The 26755-nt window shown below is 41.7% G+C and overlaps 1 protein-coding gene across 2 annotated transcripts in view; it reads right to left on the minus strand.

The window, feature by feature from the left end:
• Positions 1-25645, minus strand: part of PDE7A (phosphodiesterase 7A) — a 53223-nt gene extending 27578 nt beyond the window's left edge. The window contains exons 1-2 of one of the 2 annotated variants that reach the window (XM_083623372.1): positions 24798-25645; positions 10753-10813 (exon numbers count right to left, since the gene is read on the minus strand). In XM_083623372.1, the coding sequence (XP_083479498.1) occupies positions 10753-10813; positions 24798-24935 (199 nt within the window). In that variant the 5' untranslated portion in view covers positions 24936-25645. The remainder of the gene's footprint in view (positions 1-10752; positions 10814-24797) is intronic. The other variant, XM_083623371.1, reaches the window with a different exon arrangement.
• Positions 25646-26755: the final 1110 nt, after the last annotated feature.

The following is a 26755-nucleotide window of genomic DNA, read 5'->3' on the forward strand; positions in this document are numbered from 1 at the left end:
GGGAAGGAGAAGTAGTAGACCCATGGTGTGAGCAGGCATAACACTGGATCCCATCCATGAAAAGAAACTGAGCAGCATTTTTCATGGACACTTCAATCCCTAGGATTTTATGTGGGTGTATTTTTAAGTTCTGTCAGTCACCACAATACAGCGGTACCTCTGGTTACGAACTTAATTCATTCCAGAGGTCCGTTCTTCATCTGAAGCCATTCTTAACCTGAGGTACCACTTTAACTAATGGGGCCTCCTGCTGCCGCTGCACAATTTCTGTTCTCATCCTGGAGCCAAGTTCTTAACCCAAGGTACTATTTCTGGGTAACAGAGTCTGTAACCCGATATGTTTGTAACGTGAGGTGTTTGCAACCCAAGGTATCACTGTACAGTGGTACCTCGCAAGACGAATGCCTCGCAAGACGAAAAACGCGCAAGACGAAAGGGTTTTTCGTTTTTTGCGATGCTTCGCAAGACGATTTTCCCTATGGGCTTGCTTCGCAAGACGAAAACGTCTTGCGAGTTTGTTCCCTTTTTTCTTAAAGCCGCTTGAAGAGGCGCAGTTGCGATGGACCGTGCTTCGCAAGACGAAAAACATCACAAGACGAAAAGACTCGCGGAACGAATTAATTTCGTCTTGCGAGGCACCACTGTAGTGGTAAAACTGACTCCACATACTTTTATAATAAAAAAAAAAATCTGTATTTCACTTGATTCAAAGTATAGGGGCACTAAAACACCACATGGAAATCAAAATGTCATAATGGCTAAGGAGTATCTGGAACTGGAGTTGTGAGACATTTACATAAGCATTTTATGAACTTTTAGCACTGTGCATTTGACACGTCTATTGATTGAGGTTTAAGGCTAGCTCATGTTATGCCAAACTCTATCTATGCATTAAATGGCACTGGTAAAATCTAAACAAATTATTTACTTATTTATTAAATTGATATCCCACCCTTCCTCCCAAAGGAGACCAGGGCAGCAAACGTGTGATGAAACGAGTGATATTTAAAACAATTCCAATACAGCTGAAGACTGGGGAAGATCTCAACTTAAAATGCTTCTTTAAGAAAGGAAGGACAAAAAGAAAACAAACAGCAGCTGTCAAAGGGGAGAGATTTTAAATGGTAGGTGCCACAACATTAACGGCCCAATTGTTACGCTGTGTAGAACAGATATCCTGATGAGATGGTACCTGTTGGAGGCCCTCACCTGCAGAGTGCAGTGACTGATTAGGCATATATAGGATAATATTATTTTGCCAGGTATTCTATACCTAAGCTGTACAGTGGTACCTTGGGATGTGAACGGGATCCATTCCGGAGCCCCATTCGTATCCTGAATAGAAAGTAAGACGCGACAGCACATCTGTGCAGGTCACCTTTCGCCACTTCCGCACATGCGATTGACGTCATTTTGACCATCTGCGCATGCACGAGCAGCGAAACCCGGAAGTAACACGCTCCGTTACTTCCAAGTCGCCGCAGAGCGCAACCCAAAAATACTTATCCTGAAGCATATTTATCCCGAGGTATGACTGTATAGGGCTTTATGCACCAAAACTAAAACCTTGAATGTAGCCCTGCAGCTACTTGGTAGCCAATGTAATTTTTTCAACAGTGGGGTGTGTTGGCTACATCCTGTCCCAGTAACCATACAGTATTTTGCACCAGCTGCAGCTAGCGGTCTTAAAAGGCAGCACTCCTCGCCATTGAGGTCACCTGGACCTCTGGCAATGAAGATGGATCCAGGAGCACCCCCAGACTACTAGGCTGCTCTTTCAGGGGACCTATGACCTCATCTACAACAGGCAATTGACCAATTATCTGGACTTGGGAGCCACTCACAGTGCCTTTGTCTCACCAGGATTCAGAGTTAGTTTATTGGCCCTCATCCATCCCACCACTGAACCCAGGCACCAGTCCAGGGCTTGCCTGGCATCTCCTGGTTCAGATGCTACAGAGAAGTAAAGCTGGATATCATCAGCATACCTCAATCCTCATTTCCTACTGACCACTCCCAATGGCTTCATATGGATGTTAAACAGCATTGGGGACAGGATTATACCCTGCAGCAGCCCACATCACAACTACCAGGGAGCCAAAAGACCATCACCACTGTAACGCAATGCCTCCAATACCAATCCCACTGTTGGCTCAGAAGGCTGCTATGATCAATGGTATCAAAAGCAACTGAGAGACCTAGGAAGAATAACAGGGTCACATTCCCCTGTCCTTTCCCCAATAAACATTATTTATCAGGATGACCAAGAAAAAATTACCTTTGTACAGTTGGCTAGGTTCTACACAAACACACATACTCAATTAAGAGCTCATTATTAAGCTTATTATTAAGAGTTCAAGAACACATTCCAGTTAAGCAAAAACACGCAAGGAGAGAGTGAAAAAAAGCTGGTGACGGGTGTGGCATGTGAAGAGTGCCAATGACCCAATAGAGAGGTTTGGAAGTCTGCATTTGGCCCCCATGCATGTGTTTCCCCACCTCTGTTCTATTGGTACAAAATTTAATGTTGGTAAATATAGCATATTTCAATCATAAGCACTGATTCAATTCTGTGTGTTTTACTGTAGCCACAATATACACTTATCTGTCAGATTTATTACCATTTACTGCAACATTAAAGAGCACGCCATTATGCTCAGCATGGAAATTGGCAAATATACAGTGAGAAATCAAACTTTGGCTACTGAATGTGTTTAAGCTGAGTTTTATTAAACTCTCCGAGAAATAGAATTAAAGCTAGATTTCAGATTACAATACAGACAAGATACAATCTGTATTGAGAACAAAAAAAAATTTGTAACATTGATAATAAACTATTACTATAAATGGCTACAACACTGAATTGTGGATTCCACATTACATTTGCATCTGATGGCTTGGGCATGTACATGGGCTTTCAGGAGCCACCAACTACTTCAGCCCACTGTGCTACCCCCTTGCCTTCCCCTACAATTCACATTCAGTGCTGCAGCTGGAAGTGAAAATTGTTCCTTCTTACAAAGCATAGACTATTTTGGATCCATCTTTTTCCAACTCAATAAAATGTTTTTGTTACTTATATTGTTATCTTAAAAGTTTTGCTCTGCTTTACACAGAAGACACGTTCAAAGACAAAAAGCAACCTCAAATGTAGCATTTTATATAACACTGCATCAAATTTAAGCACCCCGAGTTTTGCAAGCACCAGTTATAAAAACATATCCTCAGGAGGATGTTGTCACAATTTCACAGTAATAGATATAACTCTAACCTCTGTCACCAGCCAGCAGACCATGGACTGTATGTCCTGTCTTCCAGGGTGGGGCCAGCCCTGCCCACCCTTAAGGCAAGGTGGGACAACTGCCTCGGGTGGCAGGATCCACAAGGGGCAGCAGATCTGGCCGCCAACAAATACATTGCCGCCTGCTGCTGCTGCTGCTGCTGCTGCAACACACTCCTTGGAGGCCAGATCTGCTGCGTCCTTGGCAGGCTCCCCACCCCATGCCCCCTATACAGTGGACTCTTGGCAAATAGGAGGTGATTCTGGTCTCTTCTCACACTTGGGAGGAAATGACAGGCACTGCCCTCTGGGGTCTCCTGGGATCCACACCTGCCCAGTGTGATTCAGAGAAGGAGCCCTGTCCTCCACGACAGACTTTGATTCCCGCTTCAACTGTCAAGTAATGTTGATTTGATTCCCTGCCTTGCTCCCAATGTACATCTTTATTCCCTGCTTGTTCCTGGTGTAGATATTCATTCACACAAAATGTCTTGGGCAGCCCTATTCCAAGGAGATCATCATGGCAAGTGAGAGTAACCAACTTGGTCCCTTCTACTAACTAGTGAAATAACAGCTGTTCCAATGCTCCCCCCCTTCCTTTTTCCTTCTGTCTTGCGCCTCTTGAGATTGTGAGCTAGTAGACAGGAGTCTTATACTTTTATTATCTTAACATACAAAGTGCTTAAAATGTTAAGTGTTAATATTAATAATTTTCACCATGGCATCTAAGCCTGTTACCAAAATTTTGGAAATTCAAATGCGAGTGGAACCAGGGAAGGCACTGATCAAGCATTTTAGTATCAGATATAAGGAAAGAATGCCAGAGTGTTTGTGCACTAACTGTTCACCACAGTGTTGCATCTAAGTTGACCCTAAACAGATAATGAACTCAATTACAAATAAGATGTTCCTACAAAAACTTACTTGGGATTTTTAAAAGGTCTGAATTTCAGAGTCATTGTCTTAAATATTTTGCTTTTTCCACTCATTATTTGCTTATTCCACTGCTTGGTTTCAAAAGTCAGAATGTTCTTTTTCTCCCTATGTTTGAGCTCTTCAAAAAGCAGTGCTTCACGAAGGATATGCTTTCTCAAGTTCAAGGACCACTTCCATTTACGTACTTAGCTAAAGCTGATCAGTGTACTACTACTGCCTAGTAAGACACACTGTCCCAGGACAAATCACTCACTCTGCTAGCATCACCCTCAGCAATTGGTAATTAGAGCAAATTACGTGGTGCATGTTTAAGTAGTATCACTTAATCAGGTTGTCCCACTCATTAGCAGTAAAATATACTACACCACCTACGTTTATTGTCTAGACATAGCCAGTTCACCTACCGTATTTTTCGCCCCATAGGATGCACCGCCCCATAGGACGCACCTAGTTTTTTGGGGGGAACTAAAGGGAAAAAAATTTATTTCCCCCCCAGGCGCAGGGGCTGGCGCGGGGGAAGCCTGAGCTTCCCCCGACCCAGCCCCCAGAACAGGCTGCCGCCCCAATCCTTGCGCGCCCGGCGGGACCTCCCGCCGGGCGCGTGAGGCTTGCGGACATCTGCCCGAAGCAGGGGGCGGGCTCCGCAGCTGGCCCCCTGCTTCGGGCTGCAGGCTGCCGCCCCAAGCCTTGCGCCCGGCAGGACCTCCCGCCGGGGACGCGAGGCTTGCGGACATCTGGCCGAAGGAGGGGGCAGGCTCCGCAGCTCGCCCCCTGCTTCGGGCTGCAGGCTGCCAGCCCAAGCCTTGCACGCCCGGCGGGACCTCCTGCCGGGCGCGCAAGGCTTGCTGACATCTGTCCGAAGCACGGGGCGTGCTACGCAACGTGCCCCATGCTTCGGGCTGCAGACTGCTGCCCGCAAGCCTTGCGCGAGCCTTGCCCGCAAGGCTGCCCGCGAGGCTTGCGGATAGCTTCCTGAAGCCTGGAGAGCGAGAGGGGTCGGTGCACACCGACGCCTCTCACTCTCCAGGCTTCAGCGAAAGCCTGCATTCTCCCCATAGGACGCACACACATTTCCCCTTCATTTTTGGAGGGGAAAAAGTGCGTCCTATAGGGCGAAAAATATGGTAATTTTCCTTTTATTGTTTTAAAACAACCTACATGTCTTTTACCTCAGTTTTTGGGAGGTTTTCATTCCAGTGCACTTTCTATATGACAAATACCTCCTTCTAATAAGATATTCTGGGCAGGTCCTGCTCAGAGTTCCCCTCACTGAAGTTAAGGATATCTATGAGTAGGAAGTGGAGGCCTTTAAAAGTCACTGCCCCAAGATACGAAGTATACCAGGAAAAAAACCATCTCTCCTGGCTTAATAAAAAGTTTTGCATATATTTGCATATATTTCTGAATTGGCAACAGTAGTGCTGCTGTTGGCATCTGTGTTTCTTTCTGTTACTCTTTAAGTTTAGAAGTGTTATCCTTCTTTTTTAATTGTTAGCTCTCTAAAGTTTGAGAGTTAGTGTACTTGAGGACTGGAAGGGAATTTGCCTCCTGTAAAAGACAGTAGCAGATGCCACCACCCAAGTGAAGAAGTATTGGCCTATGACAGACTAATCCAGCTGCTTCAACAGTCAGTACCAGGACAGATGATTGAGCTGCATAGTAGCACTTGTTGGAACACCAGCGAGCTAGGAGGATTTGCATATACCTTTGCCCTGCTCTAGTAATTATTGTACCATTACCTATTTAAATAGTGAGAATTCCAGGTTCCCAATAGTAGAGAACCCAGCTTCCATTCAGAATACGTTCAATTCCCATGACCTTTAAAAAAAAAAGTTTGAACTGCAGGGAAGACAAAGACAAAGGGAATTTAAAAAAAACTTAAATGGTAAATCCTGGAAAAAACCAAAGAACAGCAAACTAGACCAACACAATTATTCCTCCAACTTGTTTACTTTTCCAGAGTGGGGGAGGGAAAATCCACAAGATAAAGGACTTTAGAATGAGAGGACATAATTAAATATCTATCCAGGATATAATTTTGCACAAGTTGTATCTAAGTAGCTCATATAATGGAGGGGGGGTAGATTATAGCCAACTAAATCATATTCGGAGTAGATCCACTGAAACCTGCTGAGTTAAGTAACCTAAATCCATTTGATTCAATGAATAGACTGAGTATGACTAGGACTTGGTATCACCCTATATATCTAGCACAGAAGGAACAGAGAAAATGTTTAAAAAAAAACACACCAGAAATAACTGAAATACCAAGCAATAGAGAGAGAATGGGCACTTTCCTTGGTAACAGATGCAACCTCAAGTAAGGAAAGGATAACTAAGGATGTCTATTACAGTATACAGTTTTCCTCTTGGAATATCAAGTGAATAAATTGGGAGAGAGTGGGTACTTCTTTTAAATAATTTTTATTACATTTTAAAAGGTTTTACAAGATTCTGCAAAATACCATGCTATCAAACAGAAGAGAGGGTTTTTAATAAGCAAAACTGTTAGTAGACCACTTAAAGTAGCATGTGCCCATTTGTTTACTTATACCAGGGATTATGTCCTGTGAAAAATAATTAAACTGCAACTGAGTAGCTATCAACTGTTAGATATAAAGTAAGGTATGTATTTCTTTTAATAGCATTCACAAATTACATTTATTCCACAACAGATTATTGACTAAATAAAATATAGACATAAGGGCTTACTTAGGACTTCTTCAGACAATACTCACTCCTCAACTTGCACATGTAGTGATAAATAAAATTTAATCATAATGGCCATACTATAGATCCAAAAAACAGAAGGACAGCAGCATCAAAACTGAAAGAGAATGGAAGTAAACTGGACTCCAAAGAAGGATCTATACAGATTATCCAATCATGCAATAAATGTGTGAGAGATTGAACACCAACAAATGCAGAATAAAATCAGTATTTAACAATGCCATTCTATGATATGTTAGATATCTTTTTAAAAAAATAAGTCAGCATTCAAAGTGGATAGATTGAAGACAATTAACTTGCACTTATCTTTTATAATTGATCAATATAACAATATATTATCATAGAATTTTAGAGTTGGAAGGGACCCAGAGGGTCAGCTAGTCCAACCCCCTGCAATGCATGAATCTCAGCTACATCATACATGACACATGACCATCAAACCTCCAAGGAAGGAGAGTCCACCACCTCTCATGGGAGTTTCTTCCACTGTTGAATAACACCCCATTTGTCCCTTTTTTTTCCAGGATGACAAGGAACTATTAGTGATCACTCTTTGGTTTCAGTCTATCAACCAGCTACAAATCCACCTAACAGTTACCTTGTCCAATCCACATTTTACCAGCTTCTCCACAAGAATATCATGAAGGGCTTTGTCAAATGCCTAACTGAAATCAAGATACACTATGTCCACAGCAGTCCCCTGATCCACCCAGTTTGTAATGCTATCAAAACAAGAAATGGCATGACTTGTTTTTGAGAAACCCATGCTGGATCTTGGTAATCACAACATCCTTTTCTAAGTGCTCACAGACCAATTGTTTCATTATCTGTTCTATGAACCTTCCAGGTATCAATGTCAAGCTCACCACTGGTTGGTAGTTACCTGGGTCTCCCCACCCCACCCCCCGCTACCCAAAGAGACAATGCACATGTTTTTGTAAACTAAGAAATTGTTAATAAAAATTATATTTAAAAAGATGGGGACAACATTTGCCTACCTCCAATCTGCAGGGACCTCACCTGTTGTCCAAGAATTATCCAAGATTATAGACAGTTATGCAGTTATGCATTTATAGCAGTTATGACTTGCATAATGTTCTTTCCTCATTCTACCTGCTTTGAACGCCAATGTTTTTACGAGAGTAATCTAGTTATTTCATAGAATAGCATTTGCATGTGTTAGTTTAGTCTGCATTTTTTAAAATCTACAGTTGCCCCCAAGTTATTTATCAAAATTTCATCAGCATTTTGGACCAATAGATTCTCTATTATACACTGGTTTCAGATTAACTTCTCTGTTTCTTTGAACTAGAGACTGCATAGTCCAACTGATACAAGCTCTCCCAGTTAGCACAGAAGTGGAAGAGTCAGGCAAGCCCTATGACCCATTTCTGATTTCACTGTTAGTATAACTTTGAGAACGAATTCTGACTGAACAAATCCTTAGTTAAACTGGAGTATATAAACTATCTCTATTTATTTAGTTGCAATTTATTACCCACCCTTTATCATAAGCTCCAGGGCAGGGTACAAACAATTCCACAATACAGTTTAAAACTTTCTATGTTATCTCCTGACACATATAAATTAAATAGGCTGCTGTGCAAATATACCTCCACAGTCACTAAAGATAAATAGAATAAGGAAAGTTGCTTTTGCTACACAATTAACAATCCCCTCATGGGCTATGTAGTCTGGATGGAAAGGAAAAGTTTTTAAAATGACTTTCAAACATCAGTACCATCACAAAATAGAACACCTAAGTCAATTATAATAGGAGTAGGCAACTGGTGACCTGCAAGCTCATTCCCTTGAAGCTATATGAGCCCAGCCCAGCCCCAAATCCCAAGGCCCCCTTTTATTAAGCACTCAAAAATTTACTCCTATGGGGCTATTTAAACAGCCTCTTTGCCACTGTGAGCAGCAACAGAGGCTTTGGCAGAGCTCTTCTGCATATGAGTTTAAACCTCTATTTGACTATATCTAAACTCAGACACAAAACAGAAGTTCTGGGAGACAACTCTTAACAGGGACATCCAACCAAATCATACTCAGAAAATACTTGCTTTCAGTGGATCTACTCTGACTTAAAGACCACCCTTCAGCTCACACAGAAGGAAGTTGGTGGGCTAAAGACCCCTTTGCTTACATCGCAATACACAAGGGTGTTATCAGCAAGCTAAACCAATGTTGCTGCCCCTTCAAACTTTTGTGTAATTCATAGTGTAGCCCCAATAAAATATCATTTAATGATATATAATTCTGTTAATAAAATAACTGGATTTGATGTTAGTCTCTAAGAAAATCCATAATTTTCCCTTGTATCATATAATGTATAATGACTATGGAATGGTTTAATCCCCCCTTTATAATATGATTTATCTCCATAAACTTTAACTTCAAAATTAAAAGATCGTAAATGACTATTAGTGCTAAAGATCTGATACTCATTGATATTACATGTACATATTTAATTAATAGTACATAAGGCTACTGAATTTTATCCAAATAGCTCAAAATAACTCTGTGAAAGAGTATATAATAATCCAAACAGAAGCTAACTGGTTTACATTGAATGGTAAGGAAAAGCTGACTCCACAAATGTAAACACTAGGAGATCCATGGAAGCACAGACACCAACAATTACATTCCTTTTAAAAGGAGAATGAGCAGAAACACCAATGGCTGCAGTGCAGCTGAAAACTAGCTATGTCTGATGAAGGTATCCCATATGGAGTCCTGGAAAGAGCAGCTAATTTTCCAAGGCTGGACTGTAAAGCGCAAAGAGTGACAAAGATAAATGCATGGACACAAATGGACATATTATTCTACTTGTGAGAATGATTAAAATGAGAGATGCTCAGAAAGGCTACAAGAATATAAAGGTAAAAAATGTGTAACTTACTGATGGCCATCAATTTCTACTACTGTTAGGATATTTAACAGTTCAGCAATAGCAACTTCATGATCCAATGATCTCAAAGCTAAAATCCTATTAACAAGTCCCTGCCAAACATAAATAAGCCAACGACCTAAGCAAAAATTGTTGCTTTTTTGTTTTGTTTTTTTAAGAGGCACAGAACACTGATTACATATTATGCTGGAATTTTCTCCAACATTTACTTAATATTTATAGCAAGCAATTTAAATGTTTTTAATTGAAACTCCTCCCACTCATCCATTTCCCATCAGTCACCATTGTGCTATTTCAAGATTGCTATCACATAATAATATTCAGTTTACAGTTTAAGCTGAAACTTTCCTATACAAATATTTGCTTGGATGAGTCATTCAACTTCAACTTTAAGAAAACAAATTCTTAATCTCATATGTGCCAAGTTTCTGCTAGTCTCTTTGTGCATTTGAAATAAGAAACACGGCTACAAGAACTAACCTTTAAAGCAAGCAAAGGTTGTTACTACTCAAATATATCAGCCTTAATACATAAAATGTGCAATATGAAATGTTGAAATATAATATTTTCTCTAATAGTTGCACCCACCCCAATGCCTTCATCGCTTCTCTGTTAAATCTGCATTGCTGGGGAGCCTGTGATCTCCTATTTTGTGATAACCTTTACCTTATGCATTTGCTCAGTGCCCGAATGTGTGAAATTTGTGCTAAACAATATTGAAATACTAAGAGCCAAACAGCAAGCAACAGCAACACACGTTGTGAAAAGCTGAAGAGGGAGGAATAAAAACCAGAAAGGTTTTAAAATGCAGTAGTGTACACCATCTAATTAACAGCAGACAGCCACACGTATATACATACATCTGGGTGTTGAAACAAACAACCACACTTACCTAGCATGCGAATGTACAATGCAGTTTGATCAGAACTGTCATAGGATATTGCCCCACGTCTCTGGAAACAAAAAAAACAGAAAAAATTATTATTTCTGAAATTAGGCTTTGGATGGTTTACCTCCATTAATCATGTTTAAAGGAGTGGGTCAGCAGACTGCACGATCCCACCTCTACCCCCACACACACCTTAACCATGGTTAGAGGCTTATTTGCTCCAATCTGCCTTTCTTTAAGAATGTTTTTAGACTGCTGGTTCTTGAGACTTAGTGCTTACTTATGCTTCTGGATTCTTATGTTTCTAACCACTGATATGTTTCTAGAATGTAACCACATAGTTGTTATGCTCTAAAAGATGTGAGATAGTGATAGTGAGATATTTATATCTTATTCACTATTTGCTTTATCAGAGCAACTGATGAAGATGGAAGACCAAATATTTTGCTATAAGAATTTAAAATTGGTTATAGTCACTTTAATAAATAAATGGTTTCAGTGATTAGCAGCACGCTACCAGGATCCCAAACAAATCTATCTGAAGTGCTGTTTGATGCTTTCATTACTATCTGTATAACTACAGTTGTACCTTGGTTCTCAAACAACTTGCAACTTGAACGTTTTGACACCCGAACGCCGCAAACCCAGAAGTGAGTGTTCCAGTTTGCGAACATTATTTGGAACCTGAACATCTGACGTACCTTACACAGCTTCCAACTGAGTGCAGTAAGCTCCTGCAGCCAATCAGAAGCTGTGCCTTGGTTTTCAAACGTTTTCGGAAGTTGAACAGATTTCCAGAATGGATTCCATTCAAGTACTAAGGTATGACTGTACTGGTATTAAAAGAAATTGAGGTTTAGCCTGCTTTGGACAGAGTCCGCTCTCTTTGATCAAGTTTGATCAAGTTTGCAGTATGGCAGTAGTTCCAGATTGGTAATCCGCAGACCCCCGGAGGTCCATAGCACCATTCACCTGAAGAAAACTATCAAAATTTTCAAAGTAGGGGGTCCATGGCTTGGCTTTTTAAAAACAGGGGTTCTGCAGTACTTAGCTAATTGGGAACCACTGTAGTACAGTGGTACCTCAGGTTACAAACTTAATTCGTTCTGGAGGTCTGTTCTTAACCTGAGGAATGCTTTCGCTAATGGGGCCTCCTGCTGCCGTCGTGCCACTGCCTCGCAATTTCTGTTCTCATCCTGGGGCAAAGTTCTCAACCCAAGGTACTACTTCCGGGTTAGCTGAATTTGTAACCTGAGGTGTCTGTAACCTGAGGTACCACTGTATAGGGTTACTTTTGACTGGCAGTGTTTGCAGAGGTTCCAGTGGCAGTGCTAATTAGGAGTGCTTTTTACCAGAGCTAGTCAGTTATCCACGCTAGATACTTGAAGCATACTTCTCCCAACATATCTCCCATCTATAGGACACTAACATGGTTACCCATACACTTGTAAGTCAATTACAGTTAATGTCAGCACTGATGTAGCTGTTAACCAAGGCTACAGCAAGAGGGAGAGGTCAGTGTTCTATTGTGCAAGTTCACACAGTGCTGAAACCCAATCTTTACAACCTCTGTCCTTCTGAACTGCTTTGAACTATTTTGTATGGGAAAGTAGAATATAAGTAATAATAATCCCTTAACTATCGTTAATGGTTGGAGAAAATTAAAGTCTACATCACCCAAAGAGACCTTTAAACACTAGGAATGTAATCCTACTACAGTTATTCATGTAGTGAATGCAAGACATGAATTTGCATTTTACATGCATAGAATTAGCTGAATGACAATCATCATCCATTCTCACCTGTTCTCTTGGTAACCATTTTCTACATATAAAGAATAAGTATTCCTTTTAGTCATTTTTTCCCAGTGAGCTTATATAAAAAGAATGCTGGCATGACAGAACTAAAGCTTGTGTCTAGATTTTAATTAAAGGTTTACTTTAAAGTCTTTCTTTAAAAACCGGAGTGCTATGTACATTCAAGTCTCCTACTGCTAGCTATGGAAGAGTGACCTCCAAATGTGTATAGGAAGCTTTCTTCCTCCCAAGCCCACAATAGTGAAGTCCATCCGGCATATACAGGATGGGCTCACGACTAACAGCGATGAAACACTGTGAACTATTGTAGAAAGAGATTGCTAATTAGTAGAGCACTATTAACCTGCTCTATACGCAAAACGCTTATCACTGCAATATGCCACTCAACTGTGCCAATTTAAAGTGCTTGTGATTACCATTATAGCCCTTACCTAAAGCAAGTTACCTAAAGGACCTCCTGGATTTGAATCTGCCTGTACCTGAACACCTGTGTCTAAATTCCCATTGTGGTGCTGAAGTAGGCATATGTACCAGAGCTTTCCAGCAATAATGACACAAATATGGAATCAAACTCCATGTGATAGGAAAGTCCCATTCTTAACTAAGAACCAATCATAATCAAGCATCTTTAAAATATACTGTACAGTGGTACCTCGGGTTAAGAACTTAATTCGTTCTGGAGGTCTGTTCTTAACCTGAAACTGTTCTTAACCTGAAGCACCACTTTAGCTAATGGGGCCTCCTGCTGCGCCGCTGCTACATGATTTCTGTTCTCATCCTGAAGCAAAGTTCTTAACCTGAGGTAATATTTCTGGGTTAGCGGAGTCTGTAACCTGAAGCATATGTAACCCAAGGTACCACTGTACTAGTAACCTGGCATTTCTCTAAGCCAACTGCTTTCTATCCTCTCTCTTTCCATTGGCTCCTGCTTCCTTCTCCCCATTCCTTGGGACCATTGTACATGTCTGTGGCTACAGCTACATCTCTTTAACTGTTTTCCGTATTTCCCCACCCCACCCCGCAATTTGGCTTAAGTCCATCTCTTTGACTATATTAGTAAGATGCTGGCCAAGTTTGCCAAGATTTGTGTCCCAGCTTCCCAAAACTTAAACTGTGACATAGTTGTGTTTCTAGACCTGAAGAAGCCAATGTAGTGTCCTCTAGATGTTGCTGAAGTACAACTCCAACTATTCCCGACTATTGGCCTTGCTGGCTGAGACTGATGGGACATGGAATCCAACAACATCTAACGAGCGCTAGGTTGGCTAGCCTAGACAGCAGCACTACTGTCTTTGCTCACTTCTGTATGTCTGCATTAATTCTTGAAAGTTATTTTTCCATGCCTGTTTGGTCCCAAGTCCTCTTCACTCCTTTCGCTTAGTGTGAGGTATGTTGGTTGCTAAGGCAAGCAAACAGGAGAATAATAAGATGGGGACTGGTATAATGACTAATAATTTTATCAAAAGAGAGACTTCTCAAACACAGAAAAAGTAATACACACAGGTCTTGCTATCCCAAAACGAGCCAAAAATTTCCATTGAATCCTATGGGGAATTTTGACCCCAAGTTGATGAAAAACCCTGAGGAAACTACTAATTACTAAGGAAGGTATCCACATGTCAATCAAACAGGGGATACAGGCAGCACCCATCAGTGTGGTGAGGTACTTGCTGCTGCAAGCCCAAACACTTCCAAAATGATGTTCTCTGAGCAATAGTCTCATTCATAAGGGTGGCAACAGCACAGAGAAACTGAAGGAAACAACTAAAACAAAAAAATAAAAAAGTAAATACTAGAAAGAAAAGTAAAGAGAAGTGAAAGAAGGAGAGAGGCCCAGCTCATGCTCTAAGGAGAAATGAACAAGTGAAAATTCACCAGGATGCACATGGCTATGGCAGTCTAAGCAAAAGTCACACCCCTTGATCATGCACACGAGCAAGACTCAAGAGCGCAGGCTTCTCACCAAAATACTTGCCTTGCTCTAGAAAGTTCCTAAAGTAGCTCTGTGCAGATTCAGAAAGCCCAAGTGGGACAAAATTAAGTCCACTGATTTTAATGGATGGCCACTGATTTTAATGGATGATCGCCCATTAATTATTGGATATACAGGCAACCCCACTTTATGTGGGGTTATGTTCCAAGGCATCGTACACATCAGTGAAATTGCATATATTTGAAAGACCATTGAAAAAGCCAGCAAACACCCTGTTCTGTTCTGCCATGCCCCTTTTTGTGACATTTTTGGGTCACTTCTGAGTTCTGCGCAATGTGTGTATGTGTGGTCACACACATATTGAATGTGTGCAAATGGGGAGTTACCTATATAAATGAAACATGCCAACTTATTACCTACCAAATGCTACCTTGGAAATCATGGCACTTCAAATTTTGTCACAACTTTTTCCTTTTGCAAATCATCACAAGCATCATGATTATATTCTCTCTCTACCACTCCCAATATACCGGTAGATATAGATAAATAGGATATAGATACATACACACACACACACACACACAAAACTATTCAGAATATGAACTATGACTTAGTTTCTTTAACATACTACTTCATCACATTTTGTTGTTGTTTAGTCGTGTCCGACTCTTCGTGACCCCATGGACCAGAGCACGCCAGGCACTTCTGTCTTCCACTGCCTCCCGCAGTTTGGTCAAACTCATGCTGGTAGCTTCAAGAACACTCTCCAACCATCTCGTCCTCTGTCGTCTCCTTCTCCTTGTGCCCTCCATCTTTCCCAACATCAGGGTCTTTTCCAGGGAGTCTTCTCTTCTCATGAGGTGGCCAAAGTATTGGAGCCTCAGCTTCACGATCTGTCCTTCCAGTGAGCGCTCAGGGCTGATTTCCTTAAGAATGGAGAGGTTTGATCTTCTTGCAGTCCATGGGACTCTCAAGAGTCTCCTCCAGCACCATAATTCAAAAGCATCAATTCTTCGGCGATCAGCCTTCTTGATGGTCCAGCTCTCACTTCCATACATCACTACTGGGAAAACCATAGCTTTAACTATACAGACCTTTCTTGGCAAGGTGATGTCTCTGCTTTTGAAGATGCTGTTTAGGTTTGTCATTGCTTTTCTCCCAAGAAGCAGGCGTCTTTTAATTTCTTAGGGACACATAAACCCTAACTCTCTTTTCCTAAATATCAGATATCATAGTGGTATCCTAGTAGGGATTTCTCTATAATATGATATTTGTTGAATGACAGGGAACAAATACCAATCACTACATTTTCCACACGAAAACCAAAACCATGCAACCACGAAAATAATATGTACAAATATTAATACAGTATAAGATTCAATAATTTAAGAGGACGTCCACCTTCTTAATATACAGTGGTACCTCGGGATGTGAACGGGATCCGTTCCGGAGCCCCGTTCACATCCCGAACGGAACGCAAGACGCGACGGCGCGTCTGCGCGGGCCGCATTTCGCCACTTCCACTCATGTGCGTGACGTCATTTTGAGTGTCTGCGCATGCGCGAGCGGCGAAACCCGGAAGTAACACGTTCCATTACTTCCGGGTTGCCGTGGAGCACAAGTCAAACACGCTCAACCCGAAGCACATTCAACTCAAGGTATGACTGTAATGCAAAGCGTGACCAAGAGTCAGGAATGGCAACTAGACAATTAGGCAACTTTGAGACCCAGGTTATGTGAAAAGTAGAGTATAATAATAATAAGAGGCTCACAGATTACTCAACACTAGCTTAGAAAATACAGACATAAGTATTTGCAATACTGGGCATTTTTTTTTTAACACTGGGATTTGATTACAAGCAACTTATATCTAGTCTTTAATTTGTTTAAATTGAATTGCTTCAAAGAGAGTGCTATCTGTACTAGTGCAAAATGAAAGCACAAATGTTCCAGCTTCCACTGTTTTTATTAAACGGCCTCAGCCCAGTATACCTGAAGGAGTGTCTCCACCCCCATCATTCAGCCCAGACACTGAGGTCCAGCACCAAGGGCCTTCTGGCAGTTCCCTCACTGCGAGAAGTGAGATTACAGGGAACCAGGCAGAGGGTCTTCTCGGTAGTGGCGCCTGTCCTGTGGAACGCCCTCCCATCAGATGTCAAGGGATGTCAAGGAAATAAACAACTATCTGACTTTTAGAAGACATCTGAAGGCAGCCCTGTTTAGGGAAGTTTTTAATGTTTGAAGTTTTATTCTGTTTATTATTATTATTATTATTATTCATATTTCAGCACAATATCCCACTACTTCAGAAAACAGGAAGAATCTGACTACTCAAGTGGTACATCCATTCACAATGGGAAGAGTCACCAAATTTTCCTGTCTGCACCCCACCCACACAACAATATCCTGCAGATCAAAGAACTTCAAAAGCAGAGGTGGGGGGGGGGAGGAGACAAACACAAACACACAAACACAAAATCTATGATCCATGTTCAGCAGGATCTTTGGATCCAAGCTGTTATTTATGGTGTACTTTTTATATTATTATTAAAAGAATTTTTGGTTAGATTAGAATATCATATTTTAATTCTATTCTAATGCGATATAATTTTAAAGGCTACATGCTGTTTTTATACATTAACAGGAATTATCCACTAAGTTTCCTTTTAAACGAATGTAAGAGATGCCTGCAAAAGCCAACTAAAAAATCTGCTTTAAAAATTCATGTTTTGAATCATTTGGGAAAGGAGACACAAATTCCAATCCTATCAAAGTACAGTACTGGTTCATTATGAAGTTATCTCTAATGAGACAAATAATGCTCTGTAATTGTTATAAGATTTCCCAGAAGTCTAGTGTTCTAATGAATACACTATGTCACTACCTCAAAAAATTACATATCCTGTAAAATGAAAATGGCTTTCACAGGCAATATCTACAAGAGGTACAACTGCCTACTGAGGTCTGCATCTACAGAACTTTGTGAGGGACTCTTAAAGGAGATAATTGATACTGGATAATTAATGGCAAAGGAGGGGGTGTTGGTTCTATTAAGAATATCAGAGGATATTGATGGAAACTTACAGGCATGCGATTGGTTGGGATCAACAAAAACATGTGATCTTCCTATTGATTGCTGCAAGTTTTACTCTTGCTGCAGGGTACGGGGGAGATAGAGAAAGTAACCTCTCTTTATGTGTGTATCAAACTTAGAAAAAAGTTCCTCCATCTTTGCTTAGATGGAGGCAACTGTCAATGGAGAAATAACTTTCCCAATCCTCATTTGTGTTCCCACTGTTACAACACTTAACTCTGACCAACTGGAAAATGTTTCTTAAGAATCCTGCTAATCTAATCTCCTACCACTAAGATAATAAAAATATCGGAATCAGTATCGTATCAGGAAGCAGGCTGTGGGTGTAGTATGTAACCTGATTTGGGCAACAACAGTATTGTATCAAGTCTGAAAAAATTATGGGTTCCTAGTTATTCAAGCAGCTAAATGTTTATGCTAAGAACTGAAATACTTTCTCAGAAGAAATGTGTAAAAATATAAATAACCATTTATAGGTTATCAAGGAAGCCAATAAGGACTACTTCAAGTTAATATTTTTGTACCCATTGTTTATCAATGTTGTTATATGGCCAGAATACAAACTGAGCTGATCACCTAAATGTGGAGTCAAACTGTTTTTTTCAAACCATCAACAATATTTTTGAAGCACGCTAAACATTATTAAATAATAATATAATTTTCAGTAATATTACCCATTTCTGGAGGCCCAGGTAGCTTCCATGGCTAGAAGTGCCTTTTACAAGTTGTTACAGTACAACAATTTCAAAGATCCCTGAACTAGGAGAGCCTGACCACAGCAGTTCAGGCACTGGGGACTCAAGACTGCATTAATATAATGCACTCTGTGTAGATCGTCTCTTGCACTTGACATGGAAACTCTAGTTAGTGCAGAACACTGCTGCAATATGCTGGCACAGTAAGTATGATCCTGTCAGCATATAACACCTCTACTCAGGGATCTGGTTTGCCAGAAGCAGCTTAGTCATGCTGGCCACATGACCCGGAAGCTGTACGCTGGCTCCCTCGGCCAATAAAGCAAGATGAGCACAGCAACCTCAGAGTCAGGAACTAATGGTCAGGGGTCCCTTTACCTTTATCCAGACACATAATTGTTGACACATTTTAATCTTTTTCACTGCTGACAATAAAATAATAATAATTTTAATATTTCTTGTAAACTGCTTAGAGATTTTACTATGATCAAGCAGTATATAAATTTTGTGAAATAAATAAACCAAAATGTATACAGTGTGCTTACAGTTCACAGGACACCTTCCATACTGGCAGCAGCATACTGGCAGTTCAGGAAATAGCAGGTTCCTGACTTCCTGATAGAAGTGTTGATGATTTTGGAAACTAATCAGCAATAACTACCAAAGGACTGTGAGTATAAGTTAAGTATTGTGCATAGGGCAGCAGTAAAATTGTGCAACCCAGGAAGAACAGACTATTCTAGTCAATTAGTTGCAATTCACTAGCAGCTCAGTATCAGAATTCCATTTATTGTTTGCAAAGACTGTATCAAAAATTTAGCGACATTTGGAATGCCTCATTACAGTGGTACCTCCGGTTGCAGAAGGGATCTGTTCCAGAGGTCCGGTCGGATCCCAAGGTTTCCATTGCGCATGCACGTGTGGCAAAACTGATCAAATACTTCCAGGTTTGCCGCTTTCGCATCCTCAAGTTTACGTAACCAGAGGGTTACCTAACCAGAGGTACTACTGTACTTGTATAGAGCAAAGTATTTTGGGAGCAGTTTTCAAAAGTGTTGTGGAAACAGGTTGAATGTTTGAAGCAAATGGGAGGAGCTACAGCTGAGACCAACCTTTCTTAGCTTTCATTCTTTGAAGATCAAAAATGTAGAGCCACACAAACTTCTCTCCCTTCCATCTTCCTTGTTTCCACACAAATTCCATCCTACATTCCCTACATTAACCATGATGTAAGGTTACATTTACCCTAATGTTAACCATAATTAGCTCTAGCTCAATTGTGGGGAACCTCTGGCACATGGGTGTAATTAGGCCTGCCGGGCTCTTTCGGGCAAACCACATCCACCTTTCCCGGGGCCAGGATGGAAGATGAAATGTTCATGGGAGAACAAACAGTGTGCAAGTCTATGAGGTAGCTACTAAAAATTTCAGAAAAATACTACTACTGCACAAAATACTACTACTGCACAAGATATAGCCTACTCTCATCAACTTCATTCTAAATTCTAATCAAGAATTTAGAAAAACTAATCACTTATCAGCTTCCACATACAAGATTCATTCCCTCTCTAAATACCCCGAGCTTGATTAAGAACATGCAATTTAAAAGCTTGCACTCTTTCTAAAACTAGGTGGTCTAATGTTTCACTAACACAAAATCAGACTATGAAGCCAGATCAAACGAAGAGGCTGAAGGTTATGTCTGCTTATTTTCTCTACTATCTGACCTTAGAATGCTCCTCAACATTAAGAATATACAAAATATTTCAACACTAATCCACTGCTAACTTAAACACACTAATTAACCCACTGTCTCCTTATTGTTGTCTTTAACAAAACACCACCACCAAACCTGCCACAATTTATCATTCAAGAAAAAGCCTGCCAAAATTATTGGTTAGACTCAAATACAGTGGTTCAGTATGAAACTGTAGTACAATTCATCTTGAAAATTTAGTAAGCATGTTTATCTACTGAAGCCTCAACTTCAGACTCCCTAGTTATCACTGCAAAAATAAACTATTAAAGCAGCATAGTGGTGCTGATCAGTCACAAAACTTCTCACACTCAGACCAAGGTTACCCACAGGCATAATGTTAACAGCCCAAAGTACAAACTTAAATGGCTGCAAATGTTCCCTGCATCAGAACTTCAAAATGGCCAGGGTAGAAAAATACTGTTGTATAAAATTTAGGGGAGCAAAAAAACCCCCCCAAACCTGCAAAGCTTCAGTGCAGAAGGAAGTTGAAGCTTCTATAACATTTGACAGCTACTTTGATCCATTACCAAGGAACATGTGAAAGCACAGGTTACTTCTGAAACACAGAAGGAAAGGAACCCAAAGATGTCATTATCCCTATAAAACAGAAACAGTCAGGACGTGCAGATTAGCTGACAATAGAACACAACAGTACAGTCAAGGAACCGAGATATTATCAAAGTTATTTCAACTGATCCAATCTCATTGCCTGCTTGAGTTCAAAGAAATCCATCTACCCTGTGTTTGCATATTGCCTATCAAAGAAACTGTGACTTTAAAAACAGAGTGATTGTGGGGAAAGCTCTGCCTTTTTTGTTTGCTAATATTACCATACTTTTCCGTGCATAAGACTAGGGTTTTTTTACTTTAAAATTGAGTTATAGGGGGTAGTCTTATACACAGGGACAATCTCCCCCCATTTTCTTAATTTTGAGTCCCCAAAAATAGGGGGTGTCTTATATACGGGGGGGGTGTTATACACGGAAAAATACGGTATTTCACTTTTGTTTTGATACAGCTGTGAGGGGGCTGAAAGTGCTCTTGAAGAAGATTCTAACCACACTAGCACAATGTGTCTAAAAGTATGCTTTCTTTTAAAGATAAGACCTTGCCCTGCTACACCATCCAAGACCAGCATATGTACAATAAACACAATACTAGAACTATTTATGAACCCTCCTGAATATTGCACGTTGTTTAAACCTGATTGGTTACTAGAACTGATTTGTCAATTGTAAAACAAGTTACAAAAGGTTCATCATAATCTATTGGTACGTTCTTCTGTTTTGGGTAGCATAAATGGAAAAAGATTCTGAATGCAATACTTTTATCTCTATTTCAGGCTCTCAAACTGGCTGTTTATGGAGAACACTTCTTGTGATGCAAATGACAAACTCTACAGTCTTTAAAGTTTAAGGTCTAAACTGAGAAGGGGACTTCATAACAATAAAAATTATGTGGTAAAGAGGTTTGCCTGACTTGTAAAATAAAAGATCTCACCCTCCTCCTTCAGTGAAGTTATTCAGGGGAATTCTAAATCAGCATTTCAGGTTAAGGTTTTCACTGGTAATAACAAGGCATTCAATTCACACTACAATAGTTAAAACTGTTAAACAAAAGACATTTGAAGGCCTTTTGCTTTTATGTAATAGATACCTGGACCGAGGCAGAAATAACGTTTAGTACACAGACATTTTATATATATATATATATATATATATATATATATATATATATATATATATATAATAGGGATAGCAGCTTCGGCTAAAAACATCAGAGCCAAGCAATACTATGATCCTCAGGCCTAAACTTCAAAGTTTCACTAACCTTCAGAAAAAATGTGTATACAGGCATACCTCATTTTATTGTGCTCAGATATTGCTCTGTGCTAAGATGTGGGTGAAGCTGCAGGCAGCCTGGCCACTCTCAGGGGAAGAAAACACGCATGCATGCACGCACGCACGCACACACATACACCCCGCTGCCCCTCTTCTGGCCACTGGCAGGAGCAAAACTAGGCTTTATTTCACCTGGGTCAAAGACCCAGTTTGTCACACACACCCTACATGCATTTGCATACACACACACACACAGAGGCTGGAAGCTTAAATGATGCCCCCTCCAGAGGCAAAAAAACTGGCTAGCCCCTCCCCCCCTACAGCTCTGCCACAGGAGCAGAGCTGGCTAGGGCTGGAACCAAGTTTTCCCTTCCCACCCCTGCAGCCAGGAGGGCCTGGCTTAACAGACTACAGTATAGCTTAAAATAACTTTTATACACACGGAGAAACACAAAATAATAGTGATCCACTTTATTGCAATGTTTGCTTTATTGTGGTGGTCTGGAACTGAACCTGCAATATCTCTGAGATATGCCTGTACATGCAAACATGTTCAAAGCATAAAAGCATGTAGGGCTAATGTACTAGTGCCAACACACACACACACACCCCACAATCCAGACAAGGAGATCCATGAGCATATCACTTCCTGTGGCAGGAACTGCAGGTATTTAATTTAATTTTTCCTGAATTCTTACATGAACCCTTTTTAGGAGTAAAACACAGCATATGAATTATTTTAGACTAGAGCTAGAACAGGACATTTTCATGTTGTCATTGAAGCACTAACACCACACTATTTGCAGATGTTGCAACAGAGGCTAATACCTCTGAATGTCTACCTGCATCCTGTTGTGGGGGGGATTAGCAAAGAAAAATGGCAGACAGGAAAAGAAGTAACCACCTTCTTCCCACAGTTTCACCGTTCAACCTTAAAGCTAATTTTCTTTACAAAGACCCCAGTTAACAGTTAAGTGTTAATGCATAGCATGTAGTTCCCAATAAGAGAATCTTCACAAAACAAAATCTGTACTTCTTCTGAATAACTAGATGATGCATACTTTTCATTCTACTCTTAAGGCAATGTTCATAAAAGTACAGTGGTACCTCGGGTTACATACGCTTCAGGTTACATACGCTTCAGGTTACAGACTCGCTAACCCAGAAATAGTATCTCGGGTTAAGAACTTTGCTTCAGGATGAGAACAGAAATTGTGCAGCGGCGACACGGCGGCAGCAGGGGGCCCCATTAGCTAAAGTGGTGCTTCAGGTTAAGAACAGACCTCTGGAACGAATTAAGTTCTTAACCCAAGGTACCACTGTATTCCTATATGCTAGCACTTAAAACATTGGGCCAACTATGTATGTTCTCTCTATTAAAATGAATATTCCCTAACAAACATATTCTATAACAAACTCTGAGGTGCTATTATTATGCACCAGAGGAAGAAGCAAAACATTAGATGATTTCCTCTTCTCTTAATAAGAGATTTAAACACATATGTCAAAGACAGGACAAAATTCCATGACCTTTTAAATGTGTTTGTTTTTGTTATTATGCATTTTGTGTGATCCTTGGATGAAGGGTGGTATACAATCAATCAATCAGTCAATCGATTGATTGATTGATTTCCGCCAGTAGATACCCAACAGTTCAATCTTATACATATCACCTCAGCATGAGTTCAATGGGGCCTATTTCCAGGGTAGTGGGTATAAAACTGAAGCCTAAATAAGTTTAGAAAATACTCAGTTTAGACCTCAATCATGTACCCACCTCTTTGAAGTAAGCCCCACTGTACTGTTTATAACCACAGACCTTTGTAGCTGTTGTACAATATTCTATTGCAGTATATAGTTTTACAAATAAAGAAATAAAACTCGATTACTTCTGAGTAAACTTACATGGGATTATGCTATTTGAGAATACTCACAAATCAGACAATAAAACAAGTACATTATATCTTATTCTGGGCAGATGCTTTAAAGTTCAGAGATTTGTTATCATTTGCAGGGAAATCTCAGCAGACTGCATCGGGGCAACAACAGATTGGCAAATGAATTCTGAAAACATTTGAAGAGAAGAGAGCCAAAAATGGCAACAAGATCTATTTTTCCACACTCCACCTACATTTATTATGGATAAATTTGTTACTGTTATAATCACAATGGGATACATCAATGTGAACTGCACAGACAACAATGGGTTTTTTTTAGAAACCACTGCAAATCTAGCACAGTTCTGTCTAAAAGCTTTCAGTGGTTGATAAAGGAAGAACATTATATACATTAGTCCATGTGGTGTTAGGGAAGGAATCCAATATTTCACAAAACATTTAAGAGACTGGGCGCAATCCAGTCAAATGTAAACAACTAATTCTCCCTCTAAAACCTTGACTGAATCACACCCTGTGTAAGTTTTATAACTACTCCGACATGAAGGGTAAAAAAAAAGTCTTTAAAAGATGTCACTACAGCTGTCTTGCAAAATAAAAATGCAAGTGTATTGGCAATAGCCAGCTGGTAGCTCCCCCTCCAGATTCTCAGCAGTATTATTTAGCCCAGGAACATTTAATAGAAGACAACCATAAAAGCAGAAGCTACCCTAGCTTTCCTTGAAGAAACGTGTCGACAAAAGCAGGACAATATAAATGTACAGTGAAGCACCTCAAAGGCATCGCTGTGTACTCTGGAGTGCATTTCTACCCAGCATTACAAATGACAAAACTTGACCGACAGAGAGCAAAGAGCGTATTCCGCAGAGGCAAGCGCCTCTTCGGCATATTTGCTTCTGATCTCGTGTGTTTTGCAAACTCCCCAATTCCACGGACTCCTCCACCAACCCCAGCACCCCATTTCTGCAGGGGAAGGGAGAAGCGCGTGGGAGGGGGGTTTCGGGGCCGCCTCACCTGAGAGAGCTGCCTGGGGTTGGGGCAGCCGAAGAGCGCGGAGCTGGAGCTGAAGCTGATGGCTCCTCTGCGGCTGAGGACATGCTGCGGGACCGGCCTGTCCAGAGGCAGCACCGGCAGCTGGTAACATACTTCCATTGAAACGGAGGCGCCGCCGCCGCTTCGTCTTCTGGAGCGCCCACAAAAGCCAGGCCAGGCTCCCGGAGCGAAGCGAGGCCAGGCCCGCCGCCCTCACCTGCCCCACGCGCCGGAAACGGGTCGGTCAAAGGAGAAGCCGCGCTGAGGGGGCTTTCCCCGCACCCCGGCCCACCCCGCTCCGCGCCCGCCGACGCAGCCCTAGGGAAGGCTGAGGGGGAAGCAAGTGCCGAGGAGGAAGGAGAAGGACGAGAAGAAGCAGCAGCCACGGCAAGTCCCGTCTCGAGTCCCCCGGTCAGCTCCGCAGCCGGGACGGCCGCGTGCCGCCGCTCATGGGTGCCGGCGAGCGGGCCCGGGTGGCTGCAGCGACGGCGGCGGGCTGATTTGGGTGAGACACAACTCGGCTGCGGCAGCGCCGCTATTGTCCGGCACGAGGCGCGGCCCCGCGCGAGGGGAGGGGCCAGGTAGTGGCGGTTGGTGATGCCGCAGCTGTGGTGGAGGCGACGGAAGCGTCAGCGGGCGGGGGGGGGGGGAGAGCAGCTGCGCGTGCAGGAGCGAGAGGCCGCCTTTGCCTCTCCCGCGCCCGCAGTCAGGCGCAAGCCCCAAGCGAAGGCGAGCGCACGCGCCCAGGGAAGCACCAGCCAGGGCGGCCGGGCGGGCAGGCTGTGTGTCGGCGCGCCTATGCGCAGCGGGGACGCCGACGGAGCTTGTGCGTCGTGACGTCATTCCTCCTGCCTGGCTTACCCCCCCCCCCGTTGCTTTTGCTAAGGGAGAGTAAAGGGAGGGCGGGTGCTTTCTTCACAATCGTTTCTGTTTCCCTGCTCAGTATATAGGATCTTCTTTTTCTTTCCCTAGAGGCCCCTTATATCTCTTCAGCTTCGATCTTCTTCGTTCTCCAGCACCTCGCGAGGAGAAAATCTCTACTGATGTTCTGGCTAAATGCAGACTTGATGGCCGCAACATCCAACCGACTTTTCCTCCCCCTCCTCGCCCCTGTTTTAATTATCTTACCTACAGAATCTCACATAAATTGAGTTACATTTTGAAGGGATTCATGTGGCACTCGGCTCTTTTGTTTGCTGCTGCTACTGGTGCAGCAGCAGCAGCACTCAAAACCACACTTCTCAGGCTCAGCCCGCCCTAGGCAACCTCTGCCTCGCTTTGCAATGTGGCTCCAGCTCCACTTGCCTTCTTTCCTCTACCCTCAACCCATCCTACGACTGCCTTGTCAATTTCTAGCCTGTTCTCTGCGAGATGGCAGGAGATGAAGGACTCAAGGTGACATGATAAGAGTCATTGTTGACAATTGCTCACTTTCATTGCACTCTCGCCTTTGTTTGCATGTTTTTGTAGTGCTTCAATTACCTACAAAACCTGTTCGCCCAAAAAGGATTAGCATGAGAAAAGAATTGTGTTGTAAGCTATGGAAAACAATGGCTCTTATCATACTGCTTCAGCTCTCAAAAATGATAGGTTGCAGGGTATATGTGAAGAAAGCACATGAAACCACAGCCTTGCTGAAGCTAAGCAGGGCTGGGTCTAGTCTGGGACTGTCTTGAGAACCACATGAATGCCACCATGGGTTCCATGAAATAAGAAAATCTGGGTATAAAAATAAGTAAATAAATTAGTGTTATATACAGCTTTGTATAGTACAATGGTGCTGGAGGAGACTCTTGAGAGTCCCATGGACTGCAAGAAGATCAAACCTCTCCATTCTTAAGGAAATCAGCCCTGAATGCTCACTGGAAGGACAGATCGTGAAGCTGAGGGTCCAATACTTTGGCCACCTCATGAGAAGAGAAGACTCCCTGGAAAAGACC

Source organism: Podarcis filfolensis, assembly GCF_964270895.1.
Source record: "Podarcis filfolensis genome assembly, chromosome: 7".
Classification (NCBI taxonomy): Eukaryota; Metazoa; Chordata; class Lepidosauria; order Squamata; family Lacertidae; genus Podarcis; species Podarcis filfolensis.